Genomic DNA, 24,526 nt, shown 5'->3' on the forward strand with positions numbered 1-24,526 from the left:
TCCGACCCCGTGGGCGCGCTCGGCCTCTTCTCCGTCTCCCACTCCCCTCTCCCCGCCAGGCCACTCCAAAGGAAGGCAGTGGGCTTCCTGGCGGGCGCTGGGACTTGCAGTCATTCGACACACGGGTTCGAGCCCCGCCTTGGCCCTGGCGCGGGAGTCACGCGTGGGCTCACAGGGGTCAGAGCTGGGCGCTTAGCCGCCCCAGCGTCAGGAGTGGGCGTGCCGGCCGGGCTGCCACTCCCGGGGCCCCCACCCTCCGGGTCCACGCGTCCGGGCGTGGGGGGCGGGGACCCCGCTTGGCGCTTGCCCCGCCCCCGCCCGCAGGCGTCGCCCCGCCCCCGCGCGCGGCCCTCCGCCCCCCACCCCCCCGCAGGTGCCGCGCGGGGACCGGGCGCTGGAGCTGGCGCAGGCGCTCGCCGGGCCGCGATGGCCTCGCTCGCGGCTCACGGTAAGGGAGGAGCCCCGGGAGCCTCCGAGCGCCCCAGGAAACTTCGAGGTTCGCCTCCGCGGGAGCCTTCGGACGGGGGGGAGGGGCAGGGCTGCGGCCGCCCTGGCTGGAGGGAGGTGAGGGGGCGTTCGTGGGGTCCCGGAGTGGCAGCGCCCGAGTTTGTGTCTCGGGTGAGCTTCGGGGCCTGGACAGCCCCACTCGCCTGCGACCCCCCCGGGGAAGGCGTGCGGACCCCCATGCTCTCGGGGTGCAAGGCTTGGAGTTGGAGCCGCGCGTGCAGTCAGCGCCTGTCTCGTCCCTGACTGACCTTGAACAAGTTACTTAAACTTTTCTGCCCCTGCGTTTCTCCATCTGTGAACGAGAGGAGAGCATCTCACTGACAGATGCTGTGGGCTCAGACTCGTAGGCACCGAAATGTTTCTAATGAGAAAGGGAAATCAGTTTAGAGATAAAAGTTCTCCGGCAATAGAAGGCGTCATTATCCTACCCTGTTTTGGTTGAAGAGTGTGTGTGGGTGTGAGTGAGTGTGTGTGAATGTGCGTGGGTGCGTATGTGAGTGTGTGCGAGTGTTTTGAGTGCGAGTGTGAGTGTGTGTGTGTGTGTGCGCGCGCGCGACCCCAGAGGAGACTCAGCTAGAATCCCAGCCAGGCTTCTGTTCCTCACCCAGCTTCTGGAGGAAGCGTTTCTCCTCTGTCCTTTATCAGAAAAGCTTTATCAGAGACTTGGTTACAGGCAGAGAAACCAGCAGACCCACGCCCGCCTTCCCCTTGCTGTAGACGTCCAGGTCTGGCGCGTGCGAGGCCAGGCGATGGGTAGTTGGGGGCCCCTCGCGGGACCTCTGAGCCGGGGCTGGGTGGGTGAGCAGGGTGCTGTCCCCTGCTCCTGCTCCCAAGGTGAAAGGGCTCGGTCTCCCGCTCGGACTTGCTCTGGATATAAACTGTTCGAGTGCTGATTTGCCCAGCTCAGAGTCGCAAAGGATGCCTGTGATCGGCTACCAGATTGTGAGCAGGTTACAACTTGCACCTAATTTTTCTTCTTTCTTTCTACTCGGAGCATTTTTGCTGAGAAATGAGTTATTCTTGTCCATGCACCTCTAACACTCAACACTGTCATCCCTGGGTTGCCTCCTGGAAGTAATTCAATATTCTGATAGTGTCTTCAGGCGTGCTATCATTGGCACAAAAACTCTATTTTTACATCTTTTTCTATCAGAGGGATCTAAGTTCTGATTTTTTTAACATCATTTTAGGTGCTGCTTTATGGCTATTGTCAGTAATAGGTTTACATAATAATCAATTCAGTACATTTCTAGAAGCTTTAGAAGCTTAGACGGCTTAATCGGTGGAGAAAATGAAGTTGAAATAAGTGAAATTATTTTGAAAAGCTAGCATTTTCAGTAATGGAAGGATAAAAAGTGGCTGACAATTAAGAAGCACATAGGCATCTCTTCACGGTCTAAAGGGGACTGATACAGACTTAAATGAAGGTATCAGTCAGGATTTGTAGTATTTTAAATATATTCGGACACACTCCTCTCCCCACCCCACCCTGCATTCCCGAAATGCTGAGTACAGTTGGTTTCCAAGCCCAGGTTAACTCTTCATTAGCAGTGTGACTGAGGAAGTGATAAGTTAAGTTAGTCCTCAGGGCTTTCAACTTGGTGAGCAAGTGAGGAAAGACAAATAAATTTGAAAGCATTCAATATTTCTTTGGAGCGTGTTTGATGTATGCTGTGTCCACTGCTGTTGTCAAGACCATCATCTGCTCAGATTTGGACGGGCTCAGGAACCCCAGGTCATTCTTCTGACAGGAGAACTGCTTGAACACCCTTTCAGTCCTGCCAGATTTGGGTTTAGATAGAATGATGGGGGAGTGATCGAAAATTTTTTTTTTTTTTGGCCTGGGGTTTGTCATCTTCAGTGTTCATATCCACCGGAGTGATTTAATCCATAGTTCAGCCCTGTCTTAGCCAGGGGTGTGGAAAGAATGAACGGCTCTCTGGCTGGCCGTTGTTGCAGGTTCCCAAGGGGAGAGGAAATGTGGCTCGTGTCGGCAATTCATTAGCGGCAGCTTCCTGTAGCCTCCTCTGCTCCCCTTCCCATATGTGTTCTTGATCCTGTATTGGAACTCCTCGTTCCTTCTGTATTTTAGCATGGTTTCCTTTTTTACTTCCAGGCTACTGTCTAGCCTCATACATCCTGGAACTATGAAATGAAATTGGTTAAATAACTGTAGTACATCCTCTGTGTGCTCAGTGATGGATGCAGGTTTTGGAATCCTGGAGTTCTAAAGCCTCAGCCCTTTACGCCCGTCACTGACACTTCTTTCCTCGTCCTTTCTATGGCTTGGGTTTTTGACTGCTCATTGTGTAATCGTGTGCATCAGAGGAGAGGCAATGGCTGGGACTGGGCCTTGGGAAAGGAAGCACAGGGGACATTTCCCAGGCTAAACCAGGAAAAGCCTTGTCAGATCTGCAGGCCCAGCACTGAGCTGTCAGCTTTGAGTCTATGGAGGCTTAACAAGAGGCCAGACTGCTGATAAAGCACGGTGTGGCTATTTCCGATCTGGACAGTCTCTCTGGGGAGCTATAGGAGCAGAGACCTGAATGAAGGGAAGGAACAAGCCATTCCTTTATATGGGGAAAGAGGATCCCTGGTAAAGGGAAGAGTACAGTATGTGCAAAGACCCTGTGGCAGGAATGAGCTCATCACGTTCAAGGCTAGCTAGCCCACTGTGGCTAGAGTAGAGAGAGCATTAGAAGACAGGAGGAAGAGACAACCAGAGCCTGGATTATTATAACTGTGCTTTTGCTTCTTTTTTTTTTGGTACTGGGTATTGAACTCGGGACCTTGCGCTTGCGCAGTAGGGAGTGAAACCACTGAGCTAAATCCCCGGCCCTGTGCTTTTACTTCTTTAGTTGCTTCTCTGTGGATTCCTTCTTCTGTTTAGTGTTGATGTTTGCCTGGGTTCTGTCCTTTACCTTCTTACTCCCTCACTGTCAGACAGTGTGGGTTAGATGTCCCCCGAGAGTGTAGTGCTTGGCTCAGTGAGCAGCTTAAAGTGGGGCAGCTAAGGTTTCTGAGTTGTAAATAGAAGCCTGGACACGGGGAATTGTAACAGTGCCCGATGTGAGCGGCCTCAGGTAATCCTCGTACATCCTTTGAGAAAGTGGTTCAACGTTAGCCCCAAGTTCGTTTGAAGAAAATGTGCCATCAGTGGATTAAGGCACTTGGTCAGCCTCTCAGAGTGAGTAGGCAGCCCAAATACAGATGTGGAAGTTTGGCTCTAACACTTAGAGGTGGAGTACTTGGAAGAAGGAAGAAAGATGACTGGATGTCTGGGTGGGCGTCTTAGTTACTTTCTCATCGCTGGGACAAAATACCCAGCACCCACGAGTTAGAGGAGCAAGGCTTTATTTTGGCTCACAGAGTAGAGGTTTCAGTCCATAGTCGGCTGGCCCCAAGGCAGGACGGCATGGCAGAGGGGCCTGGATGAGGAGAGCTGCTCATAGCATGGTGGGCAGGAAGCAGACAGGGATCAAGGGGAGAGGAGGGAGATAAACCCTTCCAGGCCACACACTGGGACCACCTCCTCCAACCAGACTTCACCTCTCAACATCACATTCAGCTACAGACTCATCAGTGGACTGAATCATGTCCTGATCCAGTCACTTCCCCAAAGTGAGTGCATGAGGCTTGGGGGACAGCTAGATATGAACCATAGCAGCGGGAGAGTGAGGAATTCCAGGAAGAAGCCCAGCTAGAGCCAGGGCTAGAAGACAAGGGACGCCCAGGTCAGTCCTGACTGGAAGGGGTCTGGGAGAGAGGTGTAGCAAGAGCTCAGTTTAACAGGGGAATGTGGACATCGAGGGAGGGGAGAAGAGTTGAGAGCCCAGGATGTGCTTTCCCCATCTGTGACTTCATCTTTCTTCAGATGATGCCAAAGAGAAATCGCTGTCTCACAATTGCTTTCTTGCAGGTCTACCCAGCTGTCTGCTAGACTTTTCTGCTCATATGCGCTTCTAGCACCTCAAACTGAAGGTGTCCCAAGCAAAATTCCTATCTTCCTTTCCCATACTTGCTTCCTATAAATTATCTCCAACAACTGAGCTCAAGCTGCATGCTGGGCCCTAGCTGGAACCCAGGGTTACCGGGACAACCAGGACATCATTCTCTCTCATGGGTGGTGGAGTCCATGACAGGTGACAGACTCCTGCGGGGGAATTAGAATTCGATGTTCTGGTGGTGGCGGCAGCGAGGGATAGGCTAGGAAGCACCCCTGGAGTGTGACCTTGAGACATGGAGTGGCCAGATTGTTGGTCAGGGACCAGCGTGCTCTGTCCACCACCCAGCCACGATCCTGAGAGTCCTCTTCTGGTCATTCCTTACCAACATGCACGAACAGTGGCTGTGGGTAAATTCTATGACCTCTTTGCTGCTTTTTTGTCTGTAAAACTGGGTCACTCTGAGGTTTAGATGCATTAGCAAGTGCACGTGGTACCTAGGAAGTGCAGGTGTCCCCTGGTATCCAAGGGGCGCTGGTTCTAGGGGCCCCTACAGATGCCAGAACCCATGGACGCACAAGTCCCTCATGTAAAACTGTGCAAATGCTATGTAAGTAGTTGCCATATTGTTTGGGTAATCGTGATGAGAGAAATGTCTGCATACATTCAGTGCAGACACAGTGTTTTTTCAAAGATTTTATATCTTCAGTTTTCTACGCTTCGCTGACTCTGGGTGCAGAACCTGCCGGCTGTACTCTGAGAGCGTTAGCTGTTACCACCGCCTGCCTCTCACACCCAGGAGAACCGGCCACCAAGTCTGGCTGACCACTTCTTCCCAAAACTTTCGAGTTCTGTTTTCTCCTCCCCTCATCCAGGCCACCGTCACTGCTCAGCCTGACTGCAGCGACCGTCTTCCCTCTGGTCCTCTGCCCCTGGTGCTGGCCTCTTCTGGTCTCATTGCAAGTCTGAGTCTGGTATTTTCCTGTGTAAAGCTCTTTCTTAGCTCTCTTCTGCTAGGGTGAAAGCCTCTCTGTCCCTCTGTCCCTCTCCCTTCCTCTCTCCTTCTCTCCTTCTCCCTCCCTCTCTCTCTGACTGTCTAGGCCCCAGGATCCCACGCTTAGGAGGGAGGTGGTTGGAGGCTTTCTCAGGTTTCCAGCTTCTCCTGGAACTTGTTAGGGTGAACTGTCCCTCTCCCAGCTTTCCATTTGGTACTGCGGTGAGTGGATCCTGAGATCTCAGGGGAAAAGGACTGTATCTTTTATCTTTGTGTTCCTGAAGCCTAGCACAGAGCCAGGCACACAGTAAGCAACCAGTACCTGGCTGGCCGACTGGCTGAAGGACTAAAGGGAGAGGGAATGCTCCATGCACACCTTGTTTTTCCTTTCCTAAAGAGATCGAGTCTGCTGTGCTGCCCAGATTGGCCTTGGACTCTTGGACTCAAGAACCCTCCTGCTTCAGCTTGCCTAGTAGCTGAGACTACAGACATGTGCCACAGTGCCCATGTCTGTAATTTTAAACACGCAGTGTTTCAAATTTTCATGCATAGGTTTTTAAATTCTGTTTGCCTATTGCAATAACAAGGAAAATATCTTTAACCCTTCAGCAGAGAGGAGCAGGCAGAAGAGCAGCAGCGTCCACACCACGTGGTGAAATGAGATGCAAGCCAACAGACCGAGCTCCTGCTTAGCCATCAGTCACATCCGAGGAGCTCTTTGATGACTTCTCTTGTTTGCGCCCTCCTTCGCCACCTGGCATGCTTGTTATTATGCAATCCGAACGCTCACTCGCGGTCAGCATTGATTAGGCTCCTTTTGATTAAGAAGCTGCAGCAAAGCAGCTACAGATTATTCGTTGACCTTCAGCCCTTCCTATTATATAAGTTCCTGGGGTAAAATTCAATGATTCGATCTCTCTTCTTCCTCCTCCTTCTCCTCCCCTCCCCCTCCTCCTTCTCCTCTTTCTTCCAGCCCCATCTCCAGGGGCCTAACCTTATGAACTAATCTAAACCCAGTTCTTCCCCAAAGTTCTCACCCCAAATACCATTATGCAAGGGCTGATTAAAAACACATTGTATGTTTAAAAAAAAGAAAAAAATTGCAGTACAACAAACATTGCCATTAACCCTCCTCGAAATAGTTCTCCTAGCTTTAAAAACACGTATCCGTCTTTCAGGGTGTTCAAAGGGATAAGTGTATTTGAAGAGACAGGGAGGAGAGCATTTGGAGAGGGATTCATGGCAATGTGTCTTTTACTATAATAAAATTTAAAAGATGTCAACATCCACTGTGCTTTTCAACCATACCTCATAGGGAGAGTTAGGGCTTCCACTGTGAGTTTGGGGAGGCCCACGACAAATGGTGATATGGGTTTTTCTTCAAGAATATAGGCCTAGACAAATAGCGCACGGACCCTCAGGAAGTTTCTAGAACAAACAATAGCCCCTAGGCTTTGTGAGCACTTACTTCGTGTTAGACACACGTCGGTTCTGGAAGTGCAAACACAAACTGCCTGTTCATTGAATCTCGTTTTGTCATCATAGGGCCCGACCTTCACTCTCTGAGGAAAATGGAAGTGGAATGTGTGATTTCTAACCCTGAATCGAGTAGCTGTGAGGAGGAAAGGCTTTTCTCTAATCGGGGTTCCTGAGCAGGCTTTTTACCAGCATCTGCTGTGCTGCCCCACAGGAGGGGGCCTAGCTCAGGTCCTAGGTCCTCCGGCAGCCCCTGCCTGGTGCAGCAGTGATGGGCTCAGCAAACAGCCAAGCAGCAGAAACTCTGAGATCTGCAGGGCCCTGGGCCTGCTGTGCACAGCCACAGGACGCGTCTGTGGTCTCCATGGGAGTCATGAGGAGATCCGTTTGCCCAGGAAAGCTGCTGAGTAGAAGCGCTCTTCCCCCGTGACTGCGATTGATTTGTGGGCCCCTCTGAGCGAGCGCTCAAGGCACCCCAGAGCCAGCCTGGGTCCCTGGCCCTGGTAGGCCCTTGATGTGTTTAGGACAGGTGAACTTTAGCCACAAGGAGAAGGAGACATCAGCAAGGCTTGGGGAGATGAGGTTAGAGACAGGAGCAGCTGGGAGGAGAGGGTAGGGCTGGAACCGTCATCTTTTTTTTTGGCACCGGGGATTGAACTCTGGACCTTGCACTTGCGAGGCAGGCAGCGGCACCACTGAGCTAAATCCCTGGCCCCGAAACTGTCACTTTTTGTAAGACTGTGCAGTACACAGTACACATGGAGTCAATCGGCACACTGCTATTCTGAGGAATACTCGCAGACAAACATGAACATACACGTGCACAAACCCATGCGCAAAAGGCCCACAGGAATTTTTTCTTACTAAAGTGATTTTTAAAAGTCAGATGCAATAAACAGTTGTAGCTCACTCTTTCCAAGGAGTATAGCTTGTGAATTAGATGGTATTTCCCGTGAGCAAGGAAGCACGCGTTGAGTGGTTTTGTAAAGTCAGTAGCCATTTATCTGCTTGGTCACTTCTTCACTTTCGTTTGCCTGTGTGTATAGGCAGGCTCCTAATATGTTTTTAAAGGCATAATGAAAACATTTTCTTTACTTTTTCAAGCTTGTCCTTACTTTTCCTGTGGGGAAGAGGTGTTTGGGCCTGTGGATCTTGGGGCTCAGGGTGGGGGTATCCTCAGTCTCCTGGTATCTTCTGGGTCAGTCACTTACCTTTAGGCCTCATCTGTAGTCGAGTAATGTACAAGTAAGAACTTAGAACTTCCTAGTTTATAAATAATAATCAAGCAGTCGTAAGAATCAATGGAGTTTCCCAAATGGAGAATGAAGTGACATAAAGATGACTAACGTAGGACAATTGCTTCCACAAAGCACTGCTCACTCCTGGGCCGGACTCCTGTCGAGATGGCTGAGTTCCAGCCGTGGGACTGGCCCCTGGGTCCAGGCTCCCCGCCGTCTGTCTGACCGCCACCCCTCAGGTCCGAGCCAGGAGGTGCACGCGGCCTTCTTCCCCTTTACCTGCCAGGGTGAGAGCTGTCGTCACGCATGCCTGGGTGATTCTGCTAAGCGACGTCCTCTTCCCTGGATTCACTTGGAGGATCGAATTCCCCTCATGGTAGTCAGTGCTTGGTGCCATTTGTGATACTTTTCATTAGGTACACTCAGGATTTGGGCATTTTATTGCATGCTATTGTTTAACTTCAGCCAAAAAGTTAGTGTTTTTTTAAAACGCCTTTCTTCCTTTGGGTGGGTCTTTCTCAGAAGCAGATGTATGAATGACACAATACCTATACTCTCTCTCCACAGCTTCAGGCTGTCTCTATTCTGAATGTAAATATTTCTCTGTTTCTCCCTCCCTGACCACACTCTGCTCCTTTCCTAGAGGAGTTCACACAAGTCCTTAAAAGCCTTTGTCTGATTCCCAGCCCTTGCGAGTTTGGCCTGTGGACCTTCGCGTCATGCCGTAGACCATTTCATCCCCTTTTCTGAGACTGAAGCACTGAGCATCTGGTTGGAAGGAAGATCCTGATTTCGCAGCTCTGGGGTACACCTGGCACCCGGCCGTCCACACTTCTGCTAGCCTCCCACGGTGCTGACCTTGCTGTCCAGGGTAATAGGAAGGAGCAAGCTGGCAGGAGTTACTGGCGATACGGTGAATGTTGTCAGGGCTGTGTACGCAAATTGTGGCATGGTGTGGCTTTGGCAGAGGAGCTGGATTCAGTGTAAAACATCAACCGTTCAAACATTCTAGGCTGTGTTTTGCTTTGTATACATCTGCTATGGACTCTTTTTGAGGGATAGTCGTGCAACATTAAAAAACCTTTTAAAAAATGGATGACTCACACACACACACACAGTGCATAGATAGCAACACTCACTCCCCTCCCCTACTCCATTCCCTAAAGGATTTCTCGGACTTCTGACCTCACAGAGAAGGCTTAGGAAACAGCCTGTAGAGATACTGACTTATTTTGTAGTTGTTAGGGTTTACTTTATGGCCTGATGTGTGGGCAGTTCAGCATGGGGTTAAGAGTTAAGAAAGTATGTTCTCTGCCTGTCCTATGTGAGGCTCAATATCTGTCCATTACATTTTTAAATTTTGTATGCTTTTACTAAATATTACTAAATTTTTTCTTGATGGATCAGTTATTACTTATATGTTAATATCTCCTCCTCTGATGGTAGGTTTAGCAGTCTCTCCCTGCAGCATCATATATTAATTCCTATGCCAATAAATTAATTTAAGTTTTGTATCATATATTTTAGGGTTTTTATTTTCAACAGATAGGTGTAACTTTTAAAATATTTCCTTGAACATTGATCCCGGAACCTTTAATGATTATTATTTACCCTCTTTATCTTTAGTAACTCTTTCTTTCTTTCTTTCTTTCTTTCTTTCTTTCTTTCTTTCTTTCTCTCTCTCTCTCTCTCTCTTTCTTTTTTTTTAAGAAAGGGTCTCACTCTGTAGCTTAGGCTGGCCTTGAACTCACTATGTACACCAGTCTGGCCTCAAAGTAGCAGGAATCCTCCTACCTCAGCCTCCCACATGCCACCACGCCTGGCTCTTAGTAATGCTTTTCGTGTTAAAGGTTTTTACATTTAAAAGCAACTTAACTGCCCTAGCTTTATTTTGATTAATATGTGATGTCTTTTTGGTTAATAATTGCTTGCTGTATGCTTTTATGTCCATTATTTTCAATATTTCTGAATCCTGATGTTTTAGACATTCTTTTCATAAATGACATTTTTTTAGAGAACTCTATCTCACAATATTTTAAAAAACAGATTTAGACCACTTCCATATATTGTTATTGCTAATGTGCTTGTGCTCATTTCTGCTGTTTCACTTTGTGCCGCGTCTTTTTCTTCCCTGCGAACTTTTTCTCATTTAATTCCTTTTACTGATTTGAACTTTCTTTTTTCTTTTCTTTTTTTGGTACTGGGGATCGAACTCGGGACCTCATGCTTGCGAGGCAGGCGGCGGCACCACTGAACCAAATCCCCGGCCCTAATTTGAACTTCTTGGTTAAATCCCTTCTCTCACTCTTTTCTACCACCCTGACCCCACCTCCTTGAACACGACAAACCAGTTTGGAGATTTAGTGTCATTTCTGTTGTCGTGATAATTGCTCTTGAATTTTTATTTAATTTTTTCTGAACAATTTTACATCTACTCGTTATATGTTGCTTCACTTTAAATTTAATATGTTCACTTCTTTGACTGTCCCTACCCCACTCCTGGGTTGTATACTATTATTACTTAGTACTTTGGTTCTATTCTTTTTTTCCAACCCCCACATTAAACTAATTATCATTTTATATGAACAGTTTTGCTTAGAATTGCCTACGTATTTACCAGACTACCACATGTAGTGGAAAGATATACATAGGAATGGTTCTTTCTTTTTCCCTGGGCTTAGGATGAGAGATAACATAGGTTAAGTGTTGAGATGGCCTGATTTTCTTTTGTTGTGGGATTGTACTGTTTGTGAGTATCCTGAAGATCATTTGAGACAAATAAAAATGTGTTAATTTTGTTCACCCATTTCTGCTGAGCGGTTGCCTGAGGACTACATCTTATCACCTAGGAAATCTCATTGCTTAGCATAGTGGGTAAATGACTTCAGAAATACAGCAACAGATACAGGAGGAATCCATAGAACATAGCTTGCTTTATTAATCTGTCCTTTTGTCTGTGTCTCACTTTTCAATTACATTTCTGAGCCTTTCTTTTTTTTTTGGTACCGGGATTGAACTCAGGACCTTGTGCTTGCGAGGCAGGAGGCGGAACCACTGAGCCAAATCCCTGGCTCTTCAATTACTTTTCTAATGTAAGACAAAGCCAGATTTTAATTCTGGGCAAGATTCTTTTTTTTTGTTTGTTTGTTTCCAGTCCCAGTCCTTATCTGCATAGTGGAAAAACACTCCCACCTTCAAAGAGTTGTTCTGGAGCTTAACCGAAAGAACGTAAATGAGGTGACCACTGCTTAGCCTAACGTCCGGCACAGAGCAGGTGCTACATGGCTGGTGTTGTCTGATTACACTGCCTTCTCATTTTCTTATGCATTTTTGCAGAATTGCATTCCAGGTTTGGCCTGTCATGATATCTGACCTTCTTCGCTTTTAAAAGAAAGTTATTATGAATTATAATATACAGACAAGTGGGTGGGTAAGACAAACTTGTAATTTAATAATAATTATGAGATGAATACCGTGGGATCACTATCTGGGCCAAGTAACAACATTTTCAACAAAACCTAGCTCTGCCTTGTTTTCTGCAAACTTTTTTTTGTTTTTGGTACCGGGAATTGAACTTGGGACCTTGCACTTTCGAGGCAGGCGGTGGAACCACTGAGCTAAATCCCCAGCCCCCTGCCTTGTTTTCTTTCATAATTCAAACTTCCTTCTCCTCCACCAAATGGAACCGCCAAGCTGACTTTTGTGCTAATCATTTTCTTAGTTTTCTGCACAGCTTTGCCACCCACTTATGTGACCATAAGCAGCACAGTTTCATTCTTTTTGTTGCAGTTTTCATAACTAGAAGCACATGTATTATTTCGGGGTTGGTTATTTCATTCAGCATTATGCTTGTGAGATTCCCCCGTAACGCTTTGTGTGGCATTACCTCCTTTTCTTTGTACATGACATTCTCTTTTGTGACCATCTTTGCACTTCTGAAGTATAAAATGGAAATAAGAGCTAAGACTAATTGAACACTGTCAATATACTGAATGCTATTATACGGAGATTTTCTTGCACATTAAGTAATTTAATGCTCATATGACCTTCCTTATACATCAGGTGCCTGTATTATTCCTGTTTTCTGTTACAAGCATACAGAACCATACAGAGATGCAGTAGCTGGCCCACGGGTCTAATCTAGATACTGGGCCCAGAACCCACGGTGTTTACTGATGTCATTCACAGTCTGAGGTCTGTCCACTCGCTCCCCGATAAGGATTAAGTGGATATTAGGGTTTCCTCCAAAGTCTGTTTTAGTTTAAGCCCTGGAAGGAAGAACACCTCCCTTCACACATCACCTTGTCCCACAAACTCCCATGGCTCTTTGTACATTTGGTCCTTGTGTTTTTTTTTAAAGTATTACTACCAAAATCATTGTTACCATTCATATTTGATTCAAGTTGGAATGTGTACATTTTTAATGCCCTTGAACTTGTCCCTGGAAGATCTCTTCCCTTCCAAGATCTTTTCAGGAAAAATCACTAGTAAGAAGGCCGAAAGAATGAGGAATAACAACTTTAGAGTAGTTGGAATAGTTTGATATATTTTAAGGCATGGACTCTGTTGACTCAGCAGTTTCCCCAAATGTATGCTGAATGATTTGCTGAGTGTGCATTCTGCATAGCTGATTTATTTTGATTAGCCATAGCTCTTATTCTCCTTCCCCTGAGATAATGAGATAAGCATCATTACCATGATTCTCAGGTAGAGAAATCAGTGCTAAAAGGAATCAAACAGCTTGGGCAAGTTCAAGGAGCTGATGAGGAACAAGCCGGGCTTCCGACTCAGGTCACCACCGTGACTCTTGGATTTCCGCCATCCTTTTCTTTTCCTTTGCGTTAGTGAACATTTATTGAGCATTTACCTTGTGCCAGGTGCAGTCCTTACCTCTGGAAGTCGCAGACTGACTAGTGCAGGTCTGTGCTCCACAAGCCCAGGCACCAGGAGATGTGTGGACAGTGCCATCTCGAGGGCTCCCTGCTCTTATTCCGGGCTGGGAGCCTTTCAGGAAGCGCTCTCGAGTTTGCCAGTTGTCTGGGAATGTACGAGATGACCACATCCGCTTGCTGGAATTATCTTTTTCCACATTAGAAGTAGTCTATGGGCTGGGGATTTAGCTCAGTGGCGCCACCACCTGCCTGGCAAGCACAAGTCCTGAGTTCGATCCTGGGTTCCAAAAAAAAAAGTAGTCTAAAAATATTTCTTATCATTTTACTTTCTCATTTGTGAACCTGCAGTGGTCTTAATGCAGCCTTTGAGGGCCCCAGCATGAGGTCCAACCTGCCTCTGTCGACACTTTCCTGGTTCCCTCTCCAAGTGACCTCCGGTTCCTGGCATCTCTGTCTAGGCACCTGCTATTTTTTCTTCCAAAAATATTCATCTATAAAACCATCTTTTCTACCAGTCTACATTGTGCTGTCATTAAAATCCGGGCCAGTGTGTTTCTAAATACCCTCTCTCTTTGGATGAATTTAAATAATCCTTAATTATTTCTTTCATTCAGACTTACCCTTTTCACCATTATAGATCAGAGTATTTTTTAGTGTTACATAATATTCAAGTATTTCTTTTAGGTTTTGGACCCATTGTTATTAATGACTCTTCTAACCCATGCTATTTTATATTAGACAATATGTAGTTATTTTGGTGTTTAAAAATTATTTATGCCCTATCACGTTGTTGATGTTGTCAGTTTATTTTTTAAAGCAGTTTTAGATTCACAACAAAATTGTATGCAACCATTTCAGGTTGGCTTCTTTAATTTCGTAATATGCCTTTAAGTTTCTCCATGTCTTTTCGGGGCTCGGTAGGTCATTTCTCATTAGTGTTGCCTGGCGTTTCACTGTCCCAATGTACTACTGCTCACGTATCTGTCGCCCACTCAAGGACATCTTGATTATTTCCAAGCTTGGGTGACTGTGAATTAAAGTATATATATATATATATATATATATATATATATATATATATATATATATCTCCACGAAAATAGAAAATCTGTGTCAGGTTTTTGTGTGGACATGTTTTTAACTCATTTGGGTAAACACCAAGGAGCACATCTGCTGGGTCACATGGTAAGATGAAGTGTAGTTTAGTGAGAAACTGTCAAATTGCCTTCTGCAGTGGCCGTACCATTTTGCATTCCTGCCAGCCATGGTCCACATCCTCATCCCATTCGAGATTCCTGGTGGATTTTGGCCATTCTGATAGGTGTGCAGTGGTCTCTCATTTTTCTTTTAATTTGCATTTCCCTGATCTTTTCTTTCTTACGCTAGTTTGCCATCCGTATGTCTTCTTGGTAAGGTGTCTAATCCATTTGTTTCTTTTTGATGCTGAGTTTTAATAATTCTTTGTGTATTCAGTCATTTATCAGATTTGTCTTTCGTAAATACTTTCCCCAGTCCGTGGCTTGTCTTATTTATTCTTTTGATGCAGTCTTTCCCACCACGGACTATAAATTTTAAACTCCAGCTTCTCAGTCATTTCTCTGTGGCTTACACTTCTGGGGTTGTGTCTTAAAAAGTCACGGCCACGCCATGACCGTCCAGGTTTTCTTTTGCGCAGTCTTCTAGCTTCAGGGTTTTGTGCTCCTGCTCTGTCATACACAGGTCTGCCCGAGTGGGCTCTGATCCGACAGCGCCCTGAGTGAGTGTGACCTGGGCCCTGAGCGAGTGTGACCTCGGCCCTGAGCGAGTGTGACCTGGGCCCTGAGTGAGTGTGACCTCGGCCCTGAGCGAGTGTGACCTCGGTCTTTCCCTCAGAGGTGTGGGCGGCACGGGCCCTCCGCTCGGAGTAGGAGTTCGCCCTCCTGCCGCTTCCGGCACACGCCCCGACCCTTCCCTCCCTGCGCTTATGGGAACCCCTGAAATGCCCCTGGGCACCCCGGGTGCGGCTGGACGGGTCAGGGACGCCCTGGGGCCCCGCGTCCCAGATGCAGAGCAGCCGAGGCCGCCGGTGTCCAGGGTCGCGGCTTCTCTCACCTCCTGTCTCTCACTTTCTCAGCAGACCGAGACGTGAGCAGCGCCAGCTACAACCTGTCCTCGGCCACGACCGGCACCTACTACAGTTGTGTCAGCCAGATCACCATAGGTGAGCGATCGCGCCGATTTGTTCTGTAGAAGTTACTGTTGCTTGGAAAGGGAGGCGGAGGCGGAGGCCGGGGGGAGATGCAGGTGCTCAGTGTGGTTTGCTGCGCTGCCGACTCGCCTTCCCGGAGCGCCCTCTTGTGGGCTCTTTCGAATCGACTCGGAGGAAATGTGGTCTGTAGACTTTCCAGTTTTTCATCATTTGCCATGGCCCTTTCATTTGCGTGTCAGCTGTACTACTACGCACCTCCTATAATGATCGAGTTACTTTTTAATATTTATATTGCTCTGTTTAAAAAATAAATGTCTCATAATTAACTGCAAATAGAAAATGTGTTCGTATTTGCTGTATGTACTGTGTAAGGTACTTACAAATGCATGTGCAATAAAAGCAAACCAGTGCCATTAAATGTTAACCAGAAGAAGTTGCCCACCAATGCTTGGACTCAAAGTCTATTTTGTTTGTTTGTTTGAAGATGGTACCAAGCCAGTGTTAGTGTGGTGCTAAAAATCAAAGTGAGCCATACTCTTAAAACAAATTGATACATGTTGCAGTACTTAATGATTACATTCTCATGGGGAGTTGGCACATGTTTGTGAAGCAACTTTTTTCTTTTCTCATCCCCCCCCACCTTTTGGTCCCCTTCCCTTTTGCAAAAGATCTGTCTTCCTATTTTCCATTATCTTTTATTTTGCTCTTTTCCTATATATGGGTTTCTCATATAAGATAAACCACACAATAGTTAAACTTGTGTCTCTGATTTAGTTTACTTAACATTGTGGTCTGAAGGTGGATCCGTTTTCCTACAAATGACTGAAGTTTATCCTTCTTTATGGCAGAGTAGTACTCCCTTGTGTGTATGTACCGCATTTTCTTTCTCCAGTCATCTGTTGATAGACATACAGGCTGCTTCCAAGATTTAGCTATAATGAGCTATGCTGCTGTAGACATAGGTGTGCATGTATCTTTCTCCTTATTGTGATCAGAATGAGTGGAGGAGAATTGGATGGGAATAGCATTCTCATTATGCAGCTTTCAGGGCAGCGAATGCACTTCTCTCCCACCTGTAGTCGGCACTACCAGCATTAACAGCTGTCCCCAGCTTTGAAGACTCCTCTGTGTGCTAGCCCCCTGCCCCCTCCTTATCCAAACGATGATCTCTATGCCATGGCTGTGGCTGGGGCACGCTGCTCTCCATCCATCCCCTCCATGCCACTCAAATCCCACGGAAGCTCAGCACTCGGATAGAACCCAGAGCCCTGGCCTGGCCCCCAAGGCCTCTAGGTGGCTTCTTTCAGTCCAAAAGGGAAGAGTGTTTGTTTTCTGTTTATTAAATCGTTTCACTCCTTTCCATTTCCTTTCAAAATTTTGTTGATTCCAAAATCTTGGGCCCTGGGATAGACAGGAAAAAATGCTGACGGTGACAGTCGCAGCTAACATTTGTTCTGTACTGAGCACCTGCCTGGTGCTCTCCTCCCCTATCTCCATTATTTTACTTCAGCAAAACTCTGTAAGGAAGGCACAGCTGGTTCTGTATTTTGCAAATGGAAAACTTTGGCTTGTTTGCTGCCAGACAGTTATTAATATGCCTGCAATTTCAATCCAGATAGGTTGAGCACTAAGATCTATGCTTTATTTAACTTTGTAAAAAGTTATTTATTTATTTACTTATTTTGTGGTACCCAGGGTCTTTTCACTGATCTGCATCCCCAGACCCCAGGCTCCCTCACCCCTTTATTTTGAGACAGGGTCTTACTAAGTCAGCAGGGAACCCAGGCTGGGCTCAAATTTGCAGTGTTCCTGCTTCAGCTTCCCAGAGTGGTGGGATTACAGAAATGTGCGACCACATGCTTTGAAACATGATGCCATGGTTTCTCCAACCCCAGCAATGTGGATCCTCATAAATAATGTTGAGGCTCTGTCATGGATTCCAATTCTTTTTTATTGCCAGGTTACTTTAGTGTGTTCAAACATAAAACTAACTGTAGACACCTAATATGCCAAATAGCCATAAAAGTAAAATTATAAATCAAATTTAAAACATATTGTAAAGCAAAAAAGCACCAGAGTCACCACATAAGCTTAGTATGACACGCGCTGTTATTTGGCTGTAATGTCACCGCTGTGGTAAGGCAGCTGGGCACCTCATGGGGACCGCAATGCCGTCACCTTTCTTATCTGCTAATGCTGACTGCCAAGAGCTCCTGGATTCTGCTTTTCTCCTTGCTCACTGCTTACCTTGATCGGTGCCAACCTGATGGAAACACAGAAGCAAACCCAGGCAATAGGAAAATCAGTGGCAGAACTTGGTCCAGAACATGCAAATATTGCTTCTTAAATTGTTAACTGTTAAAACATAAAGACCTAAAAATTCTTGTGGAGACTTCACAGGGTCTGGTTGGAAAACACTGAATAACTTACAGTGTTGTTCTTAGGGTACTCATTAGGTATCTGGAGGCTGCCTAGGGTCTGGAAGGGACAAGATGAATTCAGGGATGAAGGTGGTGGACAGGATTTTACCTGGAGAATCGCGTTGGAGGAGAGTTAGGGGCTGTGACTGTCGTCTTGCTGTGACGCGGTGATAGACGGTGTGGGGTGGAGATGGGGAGGGAGGAGCGGGAGGACCAGGCACCGACTGGATGTGGACGGGGACGAGTGTGTCCTGAGGTCTGGCCTCAGTGGGACAGGAAGTCCAGCCATTGCCGGAAACAGGAAGTCAGGACCAGGGCGCCATGGCTGCAGGTTCCGTGTGTTGGGCCCTAGGTACCTATGAGACTGAATACCTTGAAGCGCTTTACAGAAAATTAGAACTGTGGGGAAAATGTTTAGGAGAGGAAGGTATGGGCATTGTTTGCGCAGACTTCGGTTGAGTCCCTGGAAGTGGATGAAACAGAGTGAGAGTCAGCCGTTCAGTATGCAGAGGCTCAAAGGTGAATCCTTGGGGGAAACACAGTTAAGAGAGACATGATGCCAGAGATGAGAACCAAGCAAGTCATTGCTTGGAAATCCCAGAGAATTCCGGAAGGAGAGGCCGGGAGAGTGTGAAGGTGAAGGTCCATCTCGGTGACAGCCCTAAGGCCATGAGGGGGGACAGTGGGAGGGGAGCCAGGTTGCCAGTTCTGAATAGGAGTTTCGGGTCATTGGTAGAGTTCTCTTTTAAGACACTTTTCAGTGAAAGTGAGTGGACCGGTAGACAGTGCGAGCAATCCAGACGCAAACACTGTTTTGAGACTTTCCTTTTGCTACGCGCTGTTTGGGGTACTTTTTCTATGTTTACTCACTTACACCCAGTGAAAACCCTGAGGCAATTGTCTCCATTTCATAGATGAGGAAACCGAGTCCCGGGAGGCTCAAGAGCTTCCTAAGAACAAGAGGGAGCACTGGGTAGTGAGAGGAGGGATTTGAACCCGGGAAAGCTGGCTCCTGGTAGATGGCACTTGTTGCTCCCATCTCGCCAAATGGGGCAGATGCTCTTCCCTGTCCAGTCAGCCGTGGACTCCCTGTCCTGATGTTGTGGGTGGAATTGTGGTCCCCAAGACCTATCTAGGAGTCCTAGCCCCCCCATCTGTGAATGTGGCCTTGTGTGGGGACAGGGTCTTCGTGGATGTGATTGAGTTGAGGCGAGCGTTGTGTATTTGGGGCAAGGAGGCCGGTAGGAGCTTCTGGGAGAGCATGGTCCTGTCATTATTGTCCTTGTAGAATAATTCTCAGGTGTGAATAGAAGGCAATACGGAAGGCTTCTTTCACATTTTGAAATAAGAACATAAGGAACATCAGTTTAAACAGAACATTGTGGAATCTGGTTTCTACGGCCTGATCCTGTTTTAGGAGCTATGGTGGATTCCTAGCTTCTAGAATATTGGTCACAAATTTGCATCAAAGTTTAGTCCAAGAAGCGCGATCTGGCTCAGTCGTGTGGCCAGTGTCATGGAGTCCAGTCGTGCACAGCAGTTTTGGCTCTGCGAGGGTCCTGAGCACCGAGAGCTGCATGTCTGTGGAAGATCTCAGGGCTCTCCCATCCCTCTCACAAGTGAGAGGGGCCCACTTGCCTTCACTGCGGCCGGTGACCAACCGAGAAGAGTTCAGCCCTCGGCATCCCCTTTCCCTGAGCCTGTGGCCGACCAGGGTGTCTCTCTGAAAAGCTGTTCCAGAGGGAATCCAAGAGTGGCAAGTCAGGGACAGGCCCCATTTCCAGCTCCCAGCATTCCTCATTCTGCGGCTCTCTGGGTGAGGCAGTGTGGCTTGGTGGGCTGAGCTTGGGTGTTGATTGTTGCTTCTGTGCGCTGTTGACCTTGGAGGAATTATAGGTGGCCTCAGTTTCCCCATCTGTCAGTGGACTAATAGAATGTGCCTCCCAGGATTACTACGAGGTTTAAATAAGGTGGAGCTGGTAGATCCTTCAGCACAGGGCTGGTAAGTGCTAGAGGTTATCGTCACTGTTCATGGATTGCTAGTCAGTGACAGCAAAGTGGATTGCTCATTCCTGGGCTTCGTTCGTGGCCCTATGGGGGCCGAGTGGCCCTCCCACACCATGCTGGGAACCAGGAGGACACAGATGTGGATCAGACTTCCTGCCAGGCTTTCTTTCTGAGTGTGTCTCCTTTGTGAACAGAGCCTCCCTCAGCTTAGAGTCAGTTTCAATTTTAATTTTACGTCAGATGAACAACAACCACTGAAAAAGAAGGGCTAAACAAAGCTCATCTGCACTACAGATTTGTCCCGCTGGCCTCGAGGCACGAGCTGTGTCTGTAGAGCTAAGTTGGTGTCGTCTTCTCTGTGATTTGTGGGCTCTTTTCCTGCAGCTTCCAAGAGATGCTTTCTGGCCTGCTTTTCTTCTGTTGCCTGCACCCTGTGGCTAGTTCAGTTTAGGGGAAAGAACATAGATTTTGGGGTCAGTTCTGGGCTTAAATTCTGCCATGGGCACTTGCTAGCTGCTTGCCGTAGATCACGTTGAGATCTGATTTCCTCACCTGTGAAGCTGAATAATAATGATTCCCTTGTATGATTGGTATGAGGATTAGAGATCGGTTAGACAAAATGTCGAGCACAGAGTCAGTCTTCACTTATTTTTAGATGAGCACAGATCTTATGTCCTTTATCAGACTCTGAGCTGATCGAGGGCAGACCTGGCGTATAATAAATGCATGCTGAACTAACTGTCGAGATTCCTTGAGTGTGCTGTCAGCCCCTGTGGGTTAGGAACATGCATCCTTATTTCAAGTGCTGCTTGATGTGACTCACAGCTACGACTTCCGAGCATGTACACACAGGGCTGCTAACCTCACGCGTCTGTTTCTCCAGGTTATGACGTGGCCGGGCCTGTGGCCATTGGGCTCACCCACTGGCAGAATCCATACGCACAAGGCAGACCCACCCTCCCAGCAGATCTGCCCCTCTTCGTCTCCAGAGATGCGGGCATCCCTGTGTACCACCGCTCCTTCACCTGCAGGACGGACCTGGCCACGCCTCTGTCCTGTCCTGCCTCGCTGTCCATCACCCCGGTGCCTTCCTACAGCAGCAGCAGCCAGGAGACCCTGAGCCAGGACACGACAGGTAACTGCTGGCCTGGTGCTGAGATTCCTTCCCGCAGTTGCCCCCGAGGGCCCGAGGTTCTGCATGTGAGGCCCTGGGCTCCAGCCGTCTGTGTCTGCTGGCCTTTCCTGGCTCCTGCACTGGAGGGGGTTGGCGGTGTCTGCAGATAGGTGGCCTCAGTGTCGGTTCTCTCTGGAAAAAGCTCATCTGCATGTCAATTCTGAATTGGAATTCCAGTCTGCCTCGTGACTTTTTTGCTTCATTTCTCTAATTCTCTGTTTGGTGCCAACATACTTATCTTGGACTAAATCTCTTATATTGAAAAAAAAAAAAGCCATCCAAAAGTCACTTTTGAATTCCTTACTCCAAACCAATTTATGTTGCTCCACCAAACTGGCTATGTCAGGGTCCTGCCAACCACCGTCCAAGGGCCAAACTCAGCCATGCCTGTGTTTGTATGGCCCCAGAACCGAGAATAGCTTTGACATTTTTAAGTGGTTGGGCAAAAATTTTAAAAATACCAGTACTCCGGGACATGGAAATGATATAAAATTCAAATTTCAGGGTTCATCTGTAAGGTTTTAATGGGATATAGTCACGTTTATTTTATTTTATTTTATTTCTTTTTGGTACTGGGGATCTAACTCGGGTACTTGTGCTTGTGCAGCAGGCAGCGAAAGCACTGAGCTAAATCCCCTGCATTTATTCTTTTACGTATTATCTCATATGTGTTTTTAGACGACAGTGGCAGAACTCAGTAATTGTGCCAAAGACTTGATGGCCCACAAAACCTCCAATATTTACTCTCTGGCCCCTTTGCAGGGAGTGTTTGCCAACCGCTGACCTTTGTGACCCTTGGAAGTCGTGACTTAAACAATCAGGGCAGGAAGAATGCTCACACCATCCCGCCTTAAAACGGACCCCTGTGTCACACTCGAAATCCTTTGCGGAAAGCTCAACCTAGGCCTGGATGGCCTGTAGATTGTTTTTGTTTGCAGAATCTGAGTTGGAGGTGTAAACAATGCAGAATCTATCCTGTCCCATTCCTTGTCTGTCAAAATAACACTTAGAATAATGGTCTAGTCAGCCAAAGTGTTCTGAATATTGAATTCCATGGCATTCAACAATTTTCAGATGCTGCCACCTACAGGTGAAACGCTAGTGTTGCAGATCCAAAGCAATTCCTAAAACTGTAAGATTGCAGACCACGAAACGTTTGAGAATCAGCACTGAACTTGTTAAAAATGAAGACCTTTGGCCCTACCCCAGGGGGGATGCTTTGTCCGGGGCAAAGGGAAGCAGGCTTGACCCTCCTGGGACATTGATTCATGAAGTTCTCATACACACCTTGGGGAACCCGGCTGAGTGGCTTTGATTCAGTGGCTGAATCAGAATAGAAGAGGGGGCTGCCCAAGAGTCCTGGGACGTCTGCAGGCGTGGGCTCTGCACGGGGCAAAACCAACCCTCTTTCTGATTGTCCCCACTGAGGGTCACTTTCCAGCAGAAAAGTCAGAATCTAGGGTTTGAAGAATTTTATAAAGCCTGAGTTTGAAATCTCTCGGGTTTTGATCTTATTGTGAAGGAAAATGAGTCCATGTGGTTGAGCATCGTTAATACCATCCGAGTTAGGAAATAAGGGCCTTCTATGGCTGGGGTTGCTAGCATTATTCAGCAAAGACCAACATGAAATGGCAGCGGCCGGCGAATGCGAATTTGCACTTCCCTGTGAGTTGGCTCTTTTCCTTTCCACAGAGTGCTGTACTCAGAAGCAATCTGATTTTTGGAGGAGGCTTCTATGCTTAACTTGTAGGTTTTCAAAAACAAAATAACAGTTCATCATGCGCCTCATTCCTGAGAATTTTCCTTTAGCAATAAAATACTGGGCTGGGGATTTAGCTCAGTGGTGCTGACACCTGCCTTGCAAGTGCAAGGTCCTGAGTTTGATCCCCAGTACCAAAAAAGAAAATGCTAAGTTTTTCTAAGCAGCGGTTTATATTATTATAGCCATTATTACCACCACCATTTGTGTCTTTGCAAAGAGAGAATGGATATCCAGAGCTGCTCTACACAAGCGTATGACATCGTTTTATTATAGAACATTGTGGATGCTGAGGCAGCTGCTGTACATCTCAAAACTATGATTCTATGTAGGCGGATCGCTACATTTATTTGCTTTCTGACAGCGGCTTATTGACTTTAATATGTATTTTTGTGTGAAAGCTTTTAGTGTCCCTCTTAATTCTTTCTGTTCTAAGGAAGATAAAGTTCTTTTTAGTATTTCTTTGCATCTTTTTATGTCTGTTGCTGGTTAAAAAAAAACCTTGGGAGTCAGCTCATCTGTATCAGAATGTCTTACAAGCTCCAGACTTTGGCAGCCCCCCACCCCCCGCAATTCTAGTAAGTTTTTTTCTCTGTAAACTTCAGGACCACTGGAGAGGAACTCACAAGATTTAGGCACATGGAATTCTATACCAGTCATTGGAATTTTCTTTTGTTTTCTTTTCTTTTGTTGGAATTTTCTTTCTCCCCAGTGTGACGATTCCTCAAAAAACTAAAACTAGAAAGACATCATATTATAGTGATCCATGCATGCCCACATTTATAGCAGCACAATTCATAATAGATCACTAAATCTTGGAAGCAGCCTGTATGTTTGGAAGCAGCCTGTATGTCTGTTAGCAGGAGAATGAGAAGAAAATCCAGATGAGAAGAAAAAGTGGTATTTACACACAATGGAATATTACTCTGCTATAACGAAGGATAAACTTGTGTCATTTGTAGGAAAATGGATGTACCTTGAGACCATAATGTTAAGCAAAATAAATCAGAACACAAGCATTAAATAGTGCATGGTATCTCTTACATGAAAAACCCAAAGTATATAAAAAAGAATTCTCCAAGCCACATTACAAAATAATTTTCCCACTTTATAAACCCCCGCACGCTACAATTCTAGAGGAAATTGAAAAAGCAGTAAATGACGAGAGCCTCCTGAGGTCTTTGTTCTTGCCGTCATCCTGGTCCATCCTCCATCCCCTCCATGTGGGGCAAACTTGTGCAGCAGGTTCTCTTGTATGGGAGCCCCCCTGCTTGCCACTCTGTGCAGTGGACAACCCATGCAACACCACAGCATCCCAGCTGGCCTTAGAAAAGTAGGTGTGGGCTCTGAATTCTTGAACTGTGCCCAACTGTGAGGATGGCACACATTTGCCTGCGGTGTAGAACACCACAGCATGAATTGTGTCTTTCATCAAATCATGACGGGACACTTGCAGGGTTGCTGCTGCAGGAGCCAGGGAGGGCTGAAATTTCAGAGGCAGTGGGCGCCCACAATGGCCCTGCAACTCAAGCTCCTGATGTGTCGGTGAGACGCAGGGTAATCTGACCTTGCTGGCAGACCTGTTGCTCATGTGCCCCCTCTAGAGATGTGGAGCAATGCCCCTGGATGGCCGGCGCCGCGTCCACAGCCTTTCTTGTGGAGGTTAGCCCTGCTAAGTCCACAGTGTGGAGGAACGGAGCCCCACACCCTGTGCAGTCTGCATTAGAACGTTTCTGAACCATTGTATTTAAAGTGAGTTTCTTGTAGACAAGGTAGAGGTGGGTTGGTTTTTGTTTATTTTTATCTGCTCCTTACAACCTCTGCCTTTTAATTGGTATAATGAGACTGTTCCCATTTAATGTGAATATTGATATAGTTGGATTAATATATATCATGGGTGCAAGCATCTCATACTCACTTTTGTTGT

The 24,526-nt window shown here is 46.9% G+C and overlaps 1 protein-coding gene across 18 annotated transcripts in view; it reads left to right on the top strand.

Annotated features, from left to right (window-relative positions):
* Nucleotides 1–375: 375 nt before the first annotated feature.
* Nucleotides 376–24,526, top strand: part of Ano4 (anoctamin 4) — a 366,091-nt gene continuing 341,940 nt past the window's right edge. For 5 of the 18 annotated variants that reach the window (XR_015443558.1, XR_015443557.1, XM_004844858.4 and 2 more), the window contains exons 1-3: nt 395–496; nt 15,165–15,251; nt 20,550–20,801. Coding sequence is in view for 14 of the 18 variants with exons in the window: in XM_004844858.4 (XP_004844915.3) it covers nt 427–496; nt 15,165–15,251; nt 20,550–20,801 (409 nt within the window). In the remaining 4 variants the exon portion in view is untranslated. Of the gene's footprint in view, nt 497–8,955; nt 9,073–15,164; nt 15,252–20,549; nt 20,802–24,526 lie in introns of those variants that run through there. The other 13 variants (XM_087192680.1, XM_087192682.1, XM_087192683.1 and 10 more) reach the window with 9 other exon arrangements.

This window comes from Heterocephalus glaber, unplaced genomic scaffold (genome assembly GCF_053883595.1).
Source record: "Heterocephalus glaber isolate CG9 unplaced genomic scaffold, H.glaber_assembly_v1.0 deba00001572, whole genome shotgun sequence".
NCBI lineage: Eukaryota > Metazoa > Chordata > Mammalia > Rodentia > Bathyergidae > Heterocephalus > Heterocephalus glaber.